Source organism: Acartia tonsa, chromosome 3 (assembly GCF_053477335.1).
Source record: "Acartia tonsa isolate MP-2025a chromosome 3, ASM5347733v1, whole genome shotgun sequence".
NCBI lineage: Eukaryota > Metazoa > Arthropoda > Copepoda > Calanoida > Acartiidae > Acartia > Acartia tonsa.
The window spans coordinates 24,362,505-24,381,041 of record NC_137262.1 but is presented as its reverse complement, the minus strand read 5'-3'; the positions used below and the strand labels follow the sequence as shown (position 1 = coordinate 24,381,041).

Sequence of the window (18,537 nt, the reverse complement as noted above, 5' to 3'; positions counted from 1 at the left end):
AAAACATATTAATAAAATTTATTAGAATCACAATTCAAATATAACTAAATTTTTAATGTTAAAACGGTGATAACAATACCTGAATGTATTTCAAAGTTTAAAATGATAAAAATAATATTATATTCACAATTATTTGTGCATTATAAGTATTGAACAACCTTAATGATTAGCGACTATTAGAAAAATACCGAAATTAGTCAAACTATTAACAATTTAGTTTACTTTTTCATTAATATACCTGTGATATATATTCTATATACTATACAAAAAGGATGGCACCGTCCAAAAGTAGCGAAGTATTTTTCAACATTACAAGGCTAATCAGACAGACCGTTAAAAATTGTTTAAAGCAAATGCTTAAAAATCAGAAAAATCTTCTAAAATTATTCAAAAGGCATTAACTGAAAATGTAAATTGGAAAAATACAGACAAAGAATACCATGTTTCCTCAATTCTAGAGGACTGGCTTTATTAGTTAAAGAGTAGCTCAACTTCTAAAATTAAAAATTTAACAGCTGAATAAATGTGATAGGTAGATACAAAAATCATGGCAGTTGTGAATGTTGTATTTCTTCCTGAAAAAAAGTATTTAAATATTATATTCAAAAGTTTTGTCATTACTTTAGAGCATCGCTACCCAGGAATAAGTTTTATACAACAAAAGGTCGTCCAGTATTAACCACCCCCCCCCCCCCAACGACAGCTGAAAATCACGTATAGGTTTCGTGATTTTTTCCCGAATTAATTTCTTTGTTGGTGAAAGCTACCTAGTTTCTATAGATTAAATTAAATTTTTTGGAGAGGGCTGTGCTTTGACGGTCCATTTAAAGGGCCTAAGAAAAGTGGCTAAATGAAATCGGTCAATTCATTTGAATTGTTTGATATCTATCCCAATCTTTTTTTCAGCAGAATCAAAAAAGTGTGTATATAAAGAATATAATAAATATTACCTGACGTGATTTAAAAGTACAAAAAGCATGAGAATTAGATAGAATCCAAGTATTAGAGCTAGATAGTACATCTAAACAAAAATTAATAATATAGAATCAGATAGAAACCTAGTATAAGAGCTAGATAGCACATCTAAACATAGATTAACAAAATAGAATCAGATAGAAACCAAGTATAAGAGCTTGATAGATAGTACATCTAAACATAAATTAATAATATAGAATCAGATAGAAACCAAGTATAAGAGCTTGATAGATAGTACATCTAAACATAAATTAAAATATAGAATCAGATAGAAACCAAGTATTAGAGCAAGATAGTACATCTAAACATAGATAAATAATATAGAATCAGATAGAAACCAGGTATTATAGCAAGATAGTACATCTTAACTTAGATTAATAATATTGAATCAGATTGAAACCAAGTATTATAATAAAAATATACCACATTTATAAAATATGAATTTCTAAGCCAATTTTAGTTTCCATGTATGATCCTGCAGGTTTCCAGGAAACTTAGAAGGCTGCTGTGCCTGAATTTTTTAGTTTATCCCAAATATTAACTGTCATATATAAATTTTGTGAAGATCTGCGGTCGCTGTTTTCCCGTCTACTACCAACGGCTGCGTCTTTACAGTATACGATCGAATCGACTACTAAATAAAGGGGTTAAATTGTGAAAAAATTACTTTCTTTGCTTCTAAAGTAAATACAGAAGTTGAATCAACTAAATTGATTACAATTAATAAATAAATCCCTGGTACCACAGTTTTTATTTTGTTAAACCTATGCTTTCCGCGGTGAGTAATATTACATGAATTGCGGTAAAAACATAAAGTAAAAGTGTGGAAAAATAAGATAAACAATCAAATTAAATTAAACATTGAATCTGCGTAATCGAATCAAGTGTTAAAAGCTATTTTAGAATAATGAAAGACGATTACCATAAAAAGTACAGCCTAATGCCGCCAGGATCAGAGAGAGAGGGGACAATGGACTGTTTATTACACAAGTCCCCAAATTTTATAATAACGTTTTCTTATTCATTAGCTTTCAAAAACAGATATGAGACTGAAAAAAGATCTTTCCCCTCCTTCCTGATTTATCAGGGTTAAGGATTTCAGTTTAGATATTTTTTTCTTACAATGTGCTACGGTCATACCTTATTTTAGGCTTTGTTGCAAATTATGATTATTATTCATTAATTTTAATATTCCTATACTATTAGTACTCTGAACATTTTGTATAAAAACAAGAATAAAAAGCAATAACATTTTTATTTTACATATTTTTTCAAATCCTTATATTACACATTCAATGAAATAAAATTATATGAAATATCTTGTTTACAGAGTAGCATGTCGATAAGTCAGCCACGGCCACTTCTTATTAAATCCATTGATATTGAATATTAATCATTTCAGATTTACAAGGAAGAGTACAAAAATAAAAAGAGATATCCTCACGTTACATAGTTACAGACAGCTTAAGAAAACCTATGCTATACAGAACACGTTTTGTGTGTTTAAATTATGCGCAATAGACCTTCTGCGCAAAAATATTATAGATATATTATTATTGATATTAATGGTATTGATTGACGTCATTTTTTCTTCAAAATATATTATAAAATCATCTCTCTTTTACATGTTCATACTAGTGGACCTCAGAATTCGGTTATGTTAGAGTACATAGACTCGACCATAAAATATGAAAGCTAATAAAAAAAACCGGATCATGGAAAGAAAATGAAGTAGCAGATTTCGTCGTATTTTCACAGGAGCTTTTGTTATTTGAGTTTAAGTAAACGTCAATGATTGCCCCGCAGGGTTAGAGACCCCGCAGGAGCTAGAAATAGGAGAAAAGCTACGACGTTTTTTTCCATGTTTTTTGTACTGAAACATTCTTGAAATTCAGACATATGATGTACAGAACGCAATAAAGACATACTGTATGAATGTGATGCTTTATAAAATTGTACAAATTGGTTATTCTTATTTTCAAAGGAAAAAAACAACAACAATCTGATAATTGCATATTTGGCCTATTTCTATCAACATATGTATGTACTTATAGCGATAATTCAAACATACATCATACAGTTGCAGTAGTTTCATTACTTGTAAAATTAAGGTAAAACTACCTAATATAGCTAGAATCATAAATATTGGGCATACTTATCAATTGTATTTAAATCTATCAGCTGGTAGACAACCAAACCATTAGTTGCATAACCTTTGACTGGAAGTCGTAACTTTGTATTTATTAATTATGTCATATGCCAAGGCTTTCCTTTTATTCAATAAATATCACTTTCAAAGAGAACCTTTAAAGGAAGCCTGCAAGAAATACTACACTTTGACTGCTGAAAGACTGTCACAAATAGACCCATTACCCCAAATTTGAAGCCTTCAGCTTCTATAACAAAAAAGTTCTAGGCATTTTAAATTGAGATTTTATATACAATGGAAATTTTGAAAGAAATTTAATGCTAATGTTAGAAATTTTGAAATTAAACTACGTGGCCTAGAAACAAAATTATAAGCTTATTTTTGTCATAAATTTACGTTGCCCGTAACTAATTATATTTTTACAATAAAAATACCCATTTTCATAGTCAAAATCATTAAAAAAAATTAAGTTTAACTTGCATTGTACCGAGTGTACTGTAGCCAATCAGAAGGCTGAATCAGCTTAACAACCAATCACAGCTGAGCTTGTATAAGTTTCCCCCTTTGTGTCCGCTATGATTTTCGTTTAAAAATGCAATTTAAATCGATTTTTTTCATAGATTTTGACTATGAAATGTGGTGTTTTTAATGCAAAAATGTAATCAGTTACCGGTAATCTAAGTTTCTGACAAAGATAAGGATATAATTTTGTGTCTAGGCGACGTAATTTACAATTGTTTTTTCTTTTATGAGCATTGGAAATCTTTCAAAATATCAATGTACATAAAATGCTATTTTGAAATGCCTAGAACTTTCTTGTTATTGAAGCTGAAGGCTTCAAATTTGGGGTATTGGGTCTACTTGTGGCAGTCTTTCAGCAGTTAAAGCGTGGGAGTTCTTGCAGGCGTCCTTTAAATTCAAGCTTAAAAAGTCGTGAATATCCCCTTACTATCAATTCCTAGCTGCTTAGAGGCTTAAGACATATACTTCGCGGCGGCAAGGGATCAGCAACGGTGAGTCAGCCGTCACTAAGCCTCAAATTCAAACCCGTTTAGATGCTTTGAATCTTTTTTTTACAGAAGGCTTGTCATATTGTTCGGTTACATGTTTTGACTTCAACCTTTTTTTTTTACAATTGATAAAGGTTGATTTCCCTGAGACTTTAGCTCGGCTGATGCGTTGCTGCCGAGCCCTGTTGGCAGCTAATATAATTGAAATACTTACTGCTTGTGATTCTTTTTTGTCATGTGAGTTTATAACATTCGTCAGATTAAGACCAGAAAGATAGTCACCCTAAAAACAAATTATTTAAATTCATAAAAAGTTCTCGTTCATTGCTGAACTGATATGGTTCTTCTTGAAGCAAATATCGTGTAAGGTCATTAAAAAGGTTTGTTAGAAGCATCAAAACTACTCTATTATTAAATTTCTCCGTCTGTCCGTCCATCCATTAGTTCCTAGCGCATAAAGGGAAATGTGATTTTTTCTGCTGTTGATTTTGTTTGTGAAGATAACTTATTTCATAAAACATCGAAATACAGGTCACTTAGTCAGTTAGTCTGTCGGTAATGCTATAAAGTACTTATTTTGATAAAGGTTTCGTGATTTTTAGTTATTTATCATATGAACACAAGAAAATGCATTTATGAGTTAGTTTAAGAGACAGTGTTAAATGGTAATACAATTTCTCGTATTCATTCGAATCCGGTGGATAGAAACCGGTTCTCATCCATGCGAAAAAACTATGTCTAGCATCGTATTATATCCAGCTCTCTACGAATATAGAAATGTACAATCATAAGATTAAAACCAGTTTTTTTAGCCGGTGCCTCCGGCACCTCGGGGCTAAAAAAACTAGTTTTAATCTCATATTTGTACTTTCTATATCCGCGGAAAGCCGTTTATAATACGATGCGAGAAATAACTATTAAAATATTTTTTAGAGAATCTTATTCTTGCAGATTTATTAATGTACTATGTTATTTACCTTTCCATCTCTATTTTCTTGTGTGGTTGTAATTCTTCCCATTACAATAGTGCTACCATTGGACATCTTTCAAATTACAATAGTTCTACCATTGGACATCATTCACATTAACTGCTAAAGGGGATAGTTCCATGATGGGTGTTATAAGAGTTTAAGATTATTTTTTTATACAGGTTATTCTTTTCCATGAAGCTTAATAGTAGTTTTTCAACATTTTAATCTCCCCCAAAAGTGATATATGTGAAATTCTTTTTTTTTCGGATAAAAGGGTTGTAAATTAATTATACCAACAATGTCCCCTCCATCCCTAACTCAATGAACTTTTTAAAAAAGATAAGGATCATGGAAAGAAAAAACGAAGAAGTGGGTTTCGTTCTATTTTCACCGTAGCATTTCTCCTATTTCTAGCCCCTGAGGGGGATTCTAACCCTGCGGGGCCAATTTCATAAACCTGATGGGATCATTAACATTTATCTAATCTTAAATAACCTACCAAAAGCTACTGTGAAAATACGACAAAACCTGCTACTTCTTTTTCTTACCATGATCCAAAGGTAGTCTTACTACTCTTATTTTTTTATATTGACAAAACTCTAAACCCATCCTCTACACGCCCCTGATCTAACCTTTTTTAATCAAACCTTGTCATGGAAGTTTTCCTTTTTCATAATAACATGTTTTTTATAATTTTAAACAAGAATTCTAAGATTTTTTTCTCATTTTTTTAAGAAAAAGGACGATTAAAAATATATTACAAGTTTGATAGAAATTACTTGAGAATTTCACTTCATATTTTTATCTGAAACTTTTAGCAAACAAACATTATAATAAAATTGATATCTTTATACAAAAAAAAATTTTCTGTAACATGAAATCGAACTTATATACGCATAATAAAATTGAAAATAGCATAAAAATCTTTCTTTTTATTTTTTTATGGTATATATTAAACAAACACTTATCAAATTAATTAAATAATCCATTTATATAAATAAATGTATATGGCTTTATCACAATAATCTTTTCGTAGTTAAATTATATGAAAAGGCTGGCTACCTTTTATAACAGCTGAGATATTGTAAAATGTAACACCAAAATAGTGCGGCTAAAATAATACATTGCGCTACTCAATAGATAATCTTTACAAAAAATTATATCATCAATCCGATCAGAAAAATACTAATTTGAGCTTATAAATATCAAATAAAAGAGTTTTAAAATGGAATCTTAGATATTCGATTTTGAAAATAAATTAGATTTTGTGTCTTTTATACTAGACTTCAATAGGAGATCATTTCAGCCACTATTGATTTTTCACCTAAAAACTTTTGCATAATTTGTTATACATATAAACATTAACGAGTGAAAACTGATAACAGAATTTTCCTCGCATATACTTGATGGTGTGCATACAAGTACGTGTATAATCACATCTACATGTTACGTTTCATTATTAAAGGGAAAAATATAGCAAATCAATTAGAGGTGGTTATTGTTTAATAATCCTAATATAAAGTTTTGTGTCTGTAGCTTGGGATTTTAATAACTACTCAACATGTTCAGTTCTCCATTCAGGGGAGCTTTATTCAGATGCCAGTATGAATTTATACTATTTTCATTATAGATTTGAGTTTTAGGATGGTTTTAGGCTATTTTTGTGTCTTCACCTAACGCTTTAAACACAGGGTCCCTTGATTCTATAGCGCAACCACTAGTAGCAAAAAATAAATTTGACGGTGTTATTTTCAACAGCGTTTATTAGGCAAGATTTTATAATGTATTGATTTGCGGAAATGAATTAGCACCATTCTTGACCCCTCTTATTTCCCTCTACCCAATTAAAAAGGCTCTTTCTCTTTTTTCCCTCCCTTTCTGTAAATAATATATATTTCTGTGTTGCATCAAGTTATAGACAAAAAAAGCCGAAAACTAATTTTGGGATTAAATTCAGTTATTTTTTGAGACCTTTAAGCATATCTAATTTTAGTTTAAATACAAAAAAAACACTAAGGGAAAGTAACGAATACTAGACAAATCACTCTTTGTTAACATCTTTACTTATGACACGATGCCATCCAAAACTTAGTTACTTTGATTTTTACTAATATAAAATTACAATATTTCAATAAACTAAAAATCAATGATTTTTTTCAAAAATAAAAACAGACAACTTAAAAATGACTTTATCCGTGTGTATTCTATTGCTTGTATCCTCTGTTTACCCTTGCAGCGGGCTATCACAACAAACAAAAGTATTTTCGGCGTATAAATCAAAATAAAACTCATACGAATATTCCATGACATTTTATACAATTTAACACAAGTTTTGTTAAGGTCAAATTGTCCATTAATAAAAAAGGAATTTTTTTTAAAAATATTAAAAGTATGTTCAGAGGTTTAATTTTTATATCCCTTATTTTACTACAAAAATATTCTGACTATGTTTTTTTGGTTTTTGTCCTTTAAGATCTCGATTATTAAGTTGGTGAGGCTTTACATAGGTTCCGGGATGGTTTTAGGCCACTATATTTCAAAGTGGAAGGATGGTTTTAGGTAAATTTTCTTTCCTTCCCTTATTAAGGTAACCAGGAAATTGTCAAAAACAATTTTAAAAATAAAAACTTTAGCTTCAGACAAAAACTAACTACTTAACTTAATAATGTAGTCTATCGCCTTTAAATTTTAGTATAAAGTTGTATGTATCTTATACCAAAATTTAATGACATATTTTTTTCAGTAGCAGCATATATATTTCCCAAATTATGTGGCATGGCTGATCTCTTAATAACAACGGCAGATAAGCAGTTTCTTGTCTGATTTCTAGCCGCTTTTTTTTACTTTTTTTATTATTCAGCTTCTGTTAACACCAACCTTAAATATTTATATGTAGATTCTCCCAGTTTAAATAATATGCAGTAAGTCAAAATAACATTTGTGCTGGTCAGTTATAATTTGATGAAACCGCTGAGTTAGCAACAACTATTATGTTAGGCTCATGACAACCTTAATATAAATGTTTGTTTAATATTAAATGGTTAGCACCTCTAGACAAAAGTACTGAATTAATTACTGTAAAGACAGATCATAAATCTATATACTAAAGTGACAAGATCTGTGTGTGTGTGCCTGTCTGTACCAAAGAATCTTGCTAACCGCTGAACCGATATGCTTCTTCTTCATAATATAGCTTCTCATAGGTCTTTACTTAAACTTTAAATGGGATGGGGGTTGATCGACCGCTTCCTCCCTCCCCCTTACCAACAGTGCTACCCTAAAGGCTTATAAGGGCGTATCCGCAAGTAGTATATAATGTATGGAGCTTAACGGACATTAACACTTGTATAGTGTCTAAACTGAATAATCAGAATATAAAAGTTTAAGAGTCAAAGCAAAATTATAAATAAATTTGTTGAAAAACTGCTTGATTTAGGATAATGTTTATGGACAAACTTACATTTTTAGGACTTGATTATAGAGTTGCTTCGCTTAAATATTGTTCTTTGTTGTCCCAGGAATCAATATACCAAAAATCAGATCAAACGGATAATTAGATCACATAAAAATTTGTTTTTAAAAAAGTAGAAAAATCAACATGTTTAAAATGGACGTACGGACATTCTGGTAATGATTATAGAGTTGCTACGCTTTCTAAATCGTACCTAACTACTACAGGAATCACCATGCAAAGTGATAGGACAATTCTAACATGCCTAAATTAACCAATAAAAGCTATCTATCTCGGACGGACGGACCAACCCTAATTATAGAAAAGCTTCGCTTTTAAAAATTTTAGCTTACATGGCATTGAAAAATCAAAAGTAAATTTGCTACAACCATAGTTTTATGTCATTGAGACCTAATTTTTTGCAAGTATAAAAGGTATGGACTCAGAAAGAAAAAAAATTGCTGTAATATGTCATCATATTTAGTTACACTTTTTGTATTAACTAATGTTTCTAAGATTTTGTTTCTCTAAGTTTTTATCATCTCGTATGTGGGGTTATGGGTTGTAATCTGACTATGATTGTATTTACATTTCTGGGCAATTCATCTTTTGGGAGATGGAAAACCTAATAGTTATTTCTCGCATCGTATTATAAACGGCTTTCCGCGGACATAGAATGTACAATTATGAGATTAAAACTAGTTTTTTAGCCCTGAAGTGCCAAAGGCACCGGCTAAAAAAACTGATGAGAACCGGTTCCTATCCACCGGATTCGAATGAATACTAGAAAACACTTTATAGTGTGAAATATTTCTAAAAGTGATTTGAACCCCTTTAGATTAGTTGCAGAAACTTTAGTGAGCGAATAGAATCCCCTCAATTTTTAGGCCTAAGAATCATTTCAATATTTTTTCCATTACTAATATTCCAGAACTCTTTTTCTAATCAATATCTGCAATGTTTGTTCTTTACAATACAATAAATGATATCAATAATTATTGACATTGTATATAATAATATTTGTTATAAATAATCATTATTATCAACCTTTAAGACTAAAAATATGTTTTATTATGTAGGTCAAATATTCTATTAACTGTATGGTGTTTAAAATTCGAACTATAACCAATGTCCATCCATCCGTTTATGAAAAAGCTTTTTCCGTATATTTGGATATGTTAAAATAGTCCTGTTGATAATAAACTTTATTTACAGATTCAAATAAATGTGGTGTGAACTTAGAAGCGTAGTAACTCTTAAATCATTACCAGGATGTCTTAAAGTTAGGTTACGGGAATGAATTTATATTAACATTACTTCTATTAGATTACTTTCTGTTTTTTTTAAATTGTTAAATATTGCTTTAGTGATTTGCTTACTTTTATTTAAAATTCTTTTTTTAATCATAAAGATTAGGTTGCGAGATTTTTTAGGAAAAATCTCTTCCGTTATTTTAATTTTTCTATTTCATAATCAACAATGTAAAAAAGAATAGTTATTTCTCGCATCGTATTATAAACGGCTTTCCGCGGATATAGAAAGTACAATTATGAGATTAAAACTAGTTTTTTTTTGCCCGGAGGTGCCGTAGGCACCGGCTGAAAAAAAACTGGTTTTAATCTTATGATTGTACATTTCTATATTCGTAGAAAGCTGGATATAATACATGCTAGACATAGTTTTTTCGTTTGGATGAGAACCGGTTCCTATCCGCCGGATTCGAATGAATACGAGAAACAATATTAAAAACATTAAACATTTATTCGTAAACAAGTAACAAAACATCCATAACAGTCCAACAATCACACAAAATTTACTGAAATCACCAAGAAATGATTCATCAGTGTGTTAACCCAGCTCAAATACTCAAGCACCTTTGCCTAATTTTGTCCTTGGTAGGACAAAAGAAGTCATTTTTGTATCATTAGTTAACTATAATAATCTTATGTGACTCAAAGATTAGAATACTAAATAATGATTGCTTGAGACTTGAGCCGGGTTCAAAGAACCTTCACCAAAAAAAAATAACAACAGCAGACTAAAATACACTCATAATGAAAACAATAGAAAAAGGGTGCTCAAAAAAGATACAATACAATAATGCGGTAACATAACAATAACAAAGGTTGTCCATGTGGTTTATTTGGTCTTGTAAAATATATAAATAAGTCCATGAGATTTCTGTTCTAATTTTGTCCATATACTTTATTTTTAAACTTAAAAACTAAATTTGTTAGCTACAGTTGTCAGAAGCTAATATTATGCCAGTTGGAATCTTAACAAAGTCAAGATTATTTTTTTTTCTCAAAGGCATTTTAAAAATCCGCGAAAATTCGGAGAAAAATAACTGGGAGATTTTTTCTTATCTGACCCAGGTATTGGCAACAATGAGGGCCTTCAGAATCTTGCCGAAGACGCCCAGCTTCTCGTCATTAATCTCATCCTGGGTCTTCTCGACGGCCTCCTCCTCAAGATCCTCGACATAGTCCTCATCCTCGTCCATCTCAACGACCATGCTGACCTTCTTCTTGTTCTTATTCTTGTTCTTGTGGTTCTTCTTCTTGTTCTTGTTGTTCTTGACGACCTCTTCGACAACCTCTTCGACGACAGAGTCAACGAGTTCGTCTAATTCTTCCTCCTCTTCATCACTGCTGCACAGAGACTTGCACAGACCAGAATGTTTATTCTAAAACAAAGTTTATGAAAAATAAAAAAAATAGTTATCTCTTTAGCTGTTAGTAGACCAATACTATCTTTTGAAAATTAAATTTGATTGAGATTCTCCTTTAAGTTAAACACGAGAAAAGAAAAGAAAGAGGGAAATTGAAAGTATGAGAAAGAAAGAATGAGAGAAAGAGAGACAGACACAGAGACAGAGAGATAGATAGATAGAAAGACAGACAGACAGACAGACAGACAGACAGACAGACAGAGAGATAGAGAGGAAGAGAAAATAAACAAATATTCAGAAAGTAAAGGAAAAAATGAACAAATAAGGATAGAAAGATAGATAGCTGAGATGCACAAAAATAGAAAGAACAGCAAAGTCAAAATATACCAAAAGGTAAGCTTAACATAATCATATGCCTCTATATAATACTAGAACCCCACTAGAACACTTATGATTAATATCCGACCTTGATTTAATCACTGGTAAATTTGATTTCAACAGAGCTGTACCAGCCTTTTCAAACTCTTCCTTATTATTAATTTTCAGGGAACAGTAAATTGAAGATTTATTTGATAAATATTTATAGAAAAAGAAACTACACTTGGTCCTTTTTAGGAAAAGATTTGGAGGGGGGTTAGCATTTTATTTTCCATTGTCCTAAGCATATATCCCTGCTAATTTTACAGCAGTGTAAAATTAAAACTTAGTGCAAGCCATCATAATAATAGAATAATGACATGATGTTTAATCTTTTTTGTACACTGTACAGTGCAATTTTAAGTAGCAGAGCTTCTCTTGTATTTCTTTTATATTTTATAAAATTTTATTTTCTCTTCTCTTCCACCCTTGAACTAAGAAGACTGATTTGTATTTAAATGCTAGAATGTTTATAGAAGTGTGGAAAATATTCACACAAAGAACCTTATTGAGCACTGATAACCCCAAACAATCCTATTTTTTTTTTTTTTTTTTTTTGGGGAGGGGAGGGAGGAGGAGTGTTAGTTTTTGGTTTACTTATTTTTTGAGGTTAAGTTAGGTTATAATGGGTACTGTGTAGCCCCCACAGGGTTAAAGCACACAGAATTGATTAAGTAAGTAAAAAGTCCCCGTTCATCTCCTTCTTTCTAATTCTTTTAAGTAGGTGTGTGGTTACCAGTACTCAACAGGTCTTCTGTGTAAAAGCACCAAACTAGTTTTAAAATCTTACCCTGAAGGTTTCGGCATTTTTACACTTATCACAAGCTCTCTTCTTGTTCTTCTTGGAGGAACAGGCTTTGCAAAACAACTAAAATAAAATATTTATTATTAACCCAAGTAAGGAAAGCTAAACAAGGGTGCTATGATGAACACTTATATAAAGATAGCATTAAATATTAAAGTTTGTTTTTAAAAAGTAACTTCTGATATTTTTTTAGCTTATATCTTTTTAAGTAAGGTAGCATTAGCCATGCAGGTCTAGAGCCCTAGGAGCTAGGGCTACAAAAAGAACTATATAGTTAATTTATGGCAGAAAATGTTCACCTTGTTAGAGGACTTGAAAACATTCTTTGAACAGCTGTCACAGCTCATCATCTCCTCATCTTCATCAGCTTCAACCATCTCGGTGTCCTCGGATTCTTCTTTCTTGGCGTTATCCTGATGATAATAGTTTTTTCGATGATAATATAGAAACAAGGATGACAACATCCATAAGTAGCGAAGCGCAAAATCTATTATGAAATAGACAAACGAACAAAATGAGTTATAGAGCAGATTATCTGTTATAATAAAAAAGAAAGAAAGAGAGATATAAGCAATTAAATATGCAAAAACTTAAAATGACTAAACCATAAAAAATGAAGGTTTATGTCTAAAAGTTTAAAAAAGAAAAGCAGCTAAAAAGTAGCCTAAAAGCAGTAAGACTACCATAAATTTTTGATACCTAATTATGGAGCATAAAGAAGGGAACATTGACAAGAAGTTTCAGCCGTGCATCTTTAGTAGGAGGAAAACCTGTTGAAAAAGTAAAAGCGGCTAAAAAGCATTCCGATCGCTATTGATGTTTTATAATTAACTATGCTCCATATTGATAGAATTATGACAATAAGTTTCAGCCTTCTGTCATTCACAAGAACCGAGAAAATCAATTTTTAAAAATAAAAGCGGCTGAAAAGCTGCTTAAAAGCAGTCTGATCGCTATTGATGTTTTATACCTACTTAATTATGCTCCATATTAATGGGGATGTTATCAAGAAGTTTCAGCGTTCTATCTTTTATATTAGCTTAATTAAATCCCATTTTCCCCATAGCGTTACTGACTAAATGTCTTACTGACTGACGGACAGATGGACGGACAGACAAAGTGAATTATAGAGTAGCTTCGCTACTAAAAATGATGAATTTTAATTATGTATTATGCAAAAACAGCCACATTATGAGAAAATATCAGGTATCTAAAGAGATAAGACAATGACCAATAAATAAATGTACATCAATAATGATGATACATAAAATTACCCCTTCTGTAGATTAAAATTGGAAGTTGAAACGTTTTAACACTCAACTTAATGAACGAACCAATCAAAATTCACTGAAGTCTCCAAAGTTGTAGATTCATAGAATACGAACTTTATTATAAAACTTTGGGGACTACTGCAATAAACAGCCCTAACTCTGAGAAAATATAGACATTTTTTACTGAATAATTCTTGTCTTCCTAATGGGTATTTGCTAGGTTTCATCTATATATTGTTAAGATTTAAAAACCCTTTAGGAATTCGAATTATGTAACAAATATTATTTAGCATGAGAATAGTTTTTGCTTGTCATATGAAATGTAAATTCAAAGATTAGGCAATTTACATATAAAATCATGATTTGGGAATTTCTGTTGTAAATATGTACTTTTATGCCATTTTTACGGCTTGAAAATGTAAATTAAGATATAAAAATTCTTTTATCGTAATTATTTGATGTGATTTTATAATTTTAACTTGAATTGTACCTTTTTCTTCATCTTTCTTGCCTCCTCATCAGCAGCAACTGCATCTTCAACACTGTCATCCTCAACAACTGTGTCAACTGGGGAAACATCAACCTCGTCAGTTTCACGGATAGGCCTAAAAAAGATTAAGGTTAATATTAATTCTGGTAGAACTTTACTAAATTAAAACTTGTGACAGGTGACTGTAAATTTAGGGAAAAGTAGCTTTTTAATTAGGACTGTATATGTTATAAATAATATGTTAGCTTACAATTTTATAATTAATTATAGATTTATCAAAAAATTAATATTTCGAAATAGAATCACAAAAGACAGAAATGATATGATTATAAAAATGGGTAATATGCAGGGGTTTTTGCGGTAGGACAATAAACAATAATCCCTCCCGTTGAAAGTCTGAAATAATTGTTGTATACGTATATTAATTCAATGGAATTTAATCCTCCCTCCGTGGTAATATATGATATCTAATGTGTATAATAATATGAATTATATCAATTTAAATCTATTTTGATTTACTTCCTAGATTAGGCCAAATCAAAAGGCACTTCCCTTCTAAATTGAAACTCATTCAAACTCAATTAATCAATTGTTTCCCCCCATTCAATTCACATAAAATAACCCTCAACAATACAGTTGTGACTATGAAACTAACTCTATATAAGTAAAGATAATAATCTTTTTTTATACTTTTTTTAACTTCATGTATAATCAATACCAATTAATTCCATAAATTTATTTTTATCATATTTTTTATTGGCTCATTATTCTCTTTAGATAAACGGATATTTGCAGACCTAACTACTGTGTTGGGTTAATTTATAAAGTAGATAGGTATACCATTTTTGAAATTTGAGATCTACATTTACAAAGCGTGTTTTATAGGCTAAACTACAAAATGCCTAAAATTTCAAGGCTAAAATGTGAACAAAAGTTCAAATTCAAATTACTCATACATACACAATTTTAAAATTTAGTGTTCAATTGTTGTTGCCTTTCATTCCTTTGTACTCAATTCATTCGTTTTCTAGGAAGTTATTTAAAGTTTGAGGTAAGGAAAAAAAGGGGAGGGGTGTAATTTTATGTTTCTCTAAATTCAAAATTTCATCCTTCAAGACCTCTAGGGGCACTTGAAGAGGGGGGATTTGAATTAGATAACCTAATTTTTATTTTAGATTAAAAAGAAAAAGTAAAAAAAATTTTGGGGGTGAGGATACTCTCACCAAAAATAGTTGTAAGCCTTCCCAAGACCTATGAGAAGCTACCTTTAAAGGAGAAACCTATCGGTTCAGCGGTTAGCAAGAGATTCGGTACAGACAGATAAACATCATGTTACTTTATTATAAGGATTTGAAATGCGGAGAGTAAATTAAACTAAATGAAATTCACATTTTTTACCCATTTTTCATTTATTGGCCTTAAACATAACAAACTATGATTTACTGATTTTTAAAAAAGGTATTTACAAAATTTTAAGCACAACCATTAAATGTCTCTGTGTTGTATGGAACGTCACATTAGATAATTTTAACAATCTTATCTTGAATAATGGTTTTTACTATATGTGGTGAATAATGATTTTAACGATGTCAGAGAAAGATAGAGGCAGAACGCAGGACGAAGATAGAAGCTGTTTCTTCGATTCCCCAGAATATCATATAAGCGTAGAGTTTCATATTCGCAGTAAGAGTTTTTATAGAGAGTATTTAATAATGTTTCTGATGACATGGAACATAAGCTCTATAAAAAAGATTGACATTCAATACAAATGACCAATGATGGGCCAATACACTGACTAAATTACCAATGGTAGGCCAGTATACATTTTAATTGACCAATGGTAGGTCAGTATGACGCCATTTTTTAGAGACGCTATAAAAAACTTTCATGGTACAAATTAGTAAGTGAGTGAACACTAAAAAAGGACAAAAAGGGAGAGTGAGAGAAAGTTAAAGTATTTTAGAAGGGGAGGTGAACTTAACAATCAAAGACAAAAAATCGTACATTAATACGTTTACAAAAGAATCCTGATTTTCAAATATTATCCTCAAAAAATTCAAAACAAATTCAATCTTCCATTTATTTATTAATCTTTTCTAGGGCAGCCCAAGCTATTTTAATAATCGCAGTATAATCCGCAGTTTATTTGAAACAATCTGCGGCTGCAACCGCCTTCTCATTTTATCAATTTGAACTAAAGTCGTCTTTCTTTAACAAATATGCAGCCACAGGCAACCGCATTAAAATAGAAATGCGGCTACGAACCCATGAAAATAATCGCATAGCTCAAAGCCACAACCAAAGTGCATTTCCTACTACACAAAGAAATATTTGTGTCATGGATAGATTAATGAAATATAAACTAATATTCTTTTGAAGCTAACGTGCTTGAAAACATTATACAATACATTTTTTCCAGAGAGAGAGAGGGGACAATGGGCTGTTAATACACTAGTCCCCAAAATTTTATATTAGCGTTGTTTATTCGTTGGCTTAACAAATTTGGGGACTGTAGGAATTTTAATTGGTCGGTTCATTAAGTAGAGTGTTCAAACGTTTCAACTACTAATTTCAATCTACAGAAGGGGTAATTTTGTGTATCATCATTGCCGATGTACGTTAATTTTTCGGCCGTTGTCTTATCCCTGATTATTTCTATGTATATAAAAATCTCCTATTAACTTACCCCTGTATCCCTTTTATAGAATATCATCATTGTTTAAAAGTGTAATACATTAATCATGCAAACAATGGGTAATTTAAATCTACGTTTAGTCTTTTAAACCATGTATAGATTATTGGATTACATTAATGTAGGTGGAATTGAAAGCTTAGGTCACAAGTTGGAACAAACATTGTCAAAAAAAAACATTCTACGAGAATCATTTTAAATAATACCTATTTATTTTTTTTGCTCATATTAAATTGAGGTATATCGATAGTCAAAATAATTTAAAACCAAATATAAAGGATGTAGAAGCTTTAGATTTAGATTAGCTTTGGACTTAATTTGTCAATAAAATATTATTTTAAAACTAGCTGAAAAAAATCACATTGATATGAAGAATTTTTTTCTCTTTATTTTTTTCTAAATAAAGATGACCACATTCATAAAAGCAAAGCTCTAAAATCAGAATTAAGGATAAACGAACAATAAATCTTGTAGAGTAAATACAGGATACAGCAACTGAGCATACTATCTTTTTTGGGGTTATGATTTCATTATTGTACCCTATTGTTCTGGGAATCGGATGAATTGGATAATTATATTATACAAATATGTTGCAAAAAAAGTTAAAAAATCAGCGTAAGTACGTACGTACGTTGTTTCTGGTAAAGATTATAGAGTTGCTATGCTCTTAAATCGTACCTAACTGTTATAGGAATCGTCATGCAAAGTTTGAAAACGATATTGCAATTCTAACATGTCTAAATTCAGGAATAGTGCTCATCATTACGGACAGGCAGACCGACCCTAAATGTAGAGAAACTTTGCCTTTAAAGATATGAATAATATTCTGAGCCAACTTTCTAAATAATAACCAATGATAACTAGTAACAAGAAAGGAACACAAAGCAGTTTCACTTTTCATCCCATTAATCTTTCTTTAACAAGCTAAAAAAAGAATGGAGAGGGGGTGGAGGGAGGGGGGAAATGCCATGAAATAAGGTCAATTTTTTGGTAGACTGGGTCAAATACGTACAATAAAAGAAATTAAGGTTTTTAAGGATTTTATATATGAATAAGTTTCATTTTTTCTGTTAAAATGGTTCTATTTTTATGTTTAAATATTCGTAAATTCTAACCTATTTCTAGCGTGGGCGCCAGCGGCCAGAGTGGCGAGTACAGCGAGCACAAAGAACCACCTCATCTCTGTATAAAGTGTGAGCACAAACTGTTGATTCAACTCCTATAGAAGAGAACACAACCATCCATTCCGCGCTCACCATTCACTTTCCACTCACAAACTTTCTCTTTCCTTACAAGGGATTTTAGACCCTCTTTCTTTCTTTCCTTCCATATTTTTCCCTCTACATATAAAACCTACCCTCCCTCCCCCCATTGGGTACCTATAGGTTCCTTGTTTTTTGGACCCATTATACACTATAAAAATATATACTTTTTTGAGTTTCAAGAAAAACATGATGAAATTTTAAGCATCAAAGTCAAAGTAAGGAAAAAAGGCATCCAATGAAAAGTTTTATGAAACGTTTATGTCAAAATATTTTGTTTTCGCATGTTAACGCAGTAGAAAAGAACAATTCAAGTTACTTAATTGTCAAATAATGACTCAATTTTAGACAGAAAATTTCACCAGCAGTAGAA

At 30.8% G+C, this 18,537-nt stretch overlaps 1 protein-coding gene and 1 long non-coding RNA gene across 2 annotated transcripts; both read right to left on the bottom strand.

Annotated features, from left to right (window-relative positions):
• Positions 1–3: 3 nt before the first annotated feature.
• LOC145313705 (uncharacterized) lies at positions 4–5,260 on the bottom strand. Its single transcript, XR_013877471.1, has 4 exons — positions 5,112–5,260; positions 4,349–4,417; positions 951–1,021; positions 4–575 (listed from the first exon to the last, which is right to left on the bottom strand). It is a non-coding gene; the product is annotated as an uncharacterized LOC145313705 (long non-coding RNA).
• A 5,038-nt stretch (positions 5,261–10,298) lies between these two features.
• LOC145313704 (uncharacterized) lies at positions 10,299–18,217 on the bottom strand. Its single transcript, XM_080153253.1, has 5 exons — positions 18,018–18,217; positions 14,211–14,325; positions 12,749–12,862; positions 12,435–12,512; positions 10,299–11,242 (listed from the first exon to the last, which is right to left on the bottom strand). Exons 1-5 carry the CDS (start codon positions 18,080–18,082, stop codon positions 10,919–10,921), a joined length of 696 nt encoding a protein of 231 aa, XP_080009379.1. The 5' UTR covers positions 18,083–18,217; the 3' UTR covers positions 10,299–10,918.
• Positions 18,218–18,537: the final 320 nt, after the last annotated feature.

Excerpts from the sequence above, each read along its gene's own strand:
- LOC145313704 (XM_080153253.1), bottom strand. The coding sequence starts at position 18,082 with ATGAGGTGGTTCTTTGTGCTCGCTGTACTCGCCACTCTGGCCGCTGGC. Across the intron at positions 14,326-18,017 it reads GGCGCCCACGCTAGAAATAG|GCCTATCCGTGAAACTGACG; the intron begins GTTAGAATTTAC and ends AATCTTTTTTAG. Across the intron at positions 12,513-12,748 it reads TTTTCAAGTCCTCTAACAAG|TTGTTTTGCAAAGCCTGTTC; the intron begins GTGAACATTTTC and ends ATTTTATTTTAG.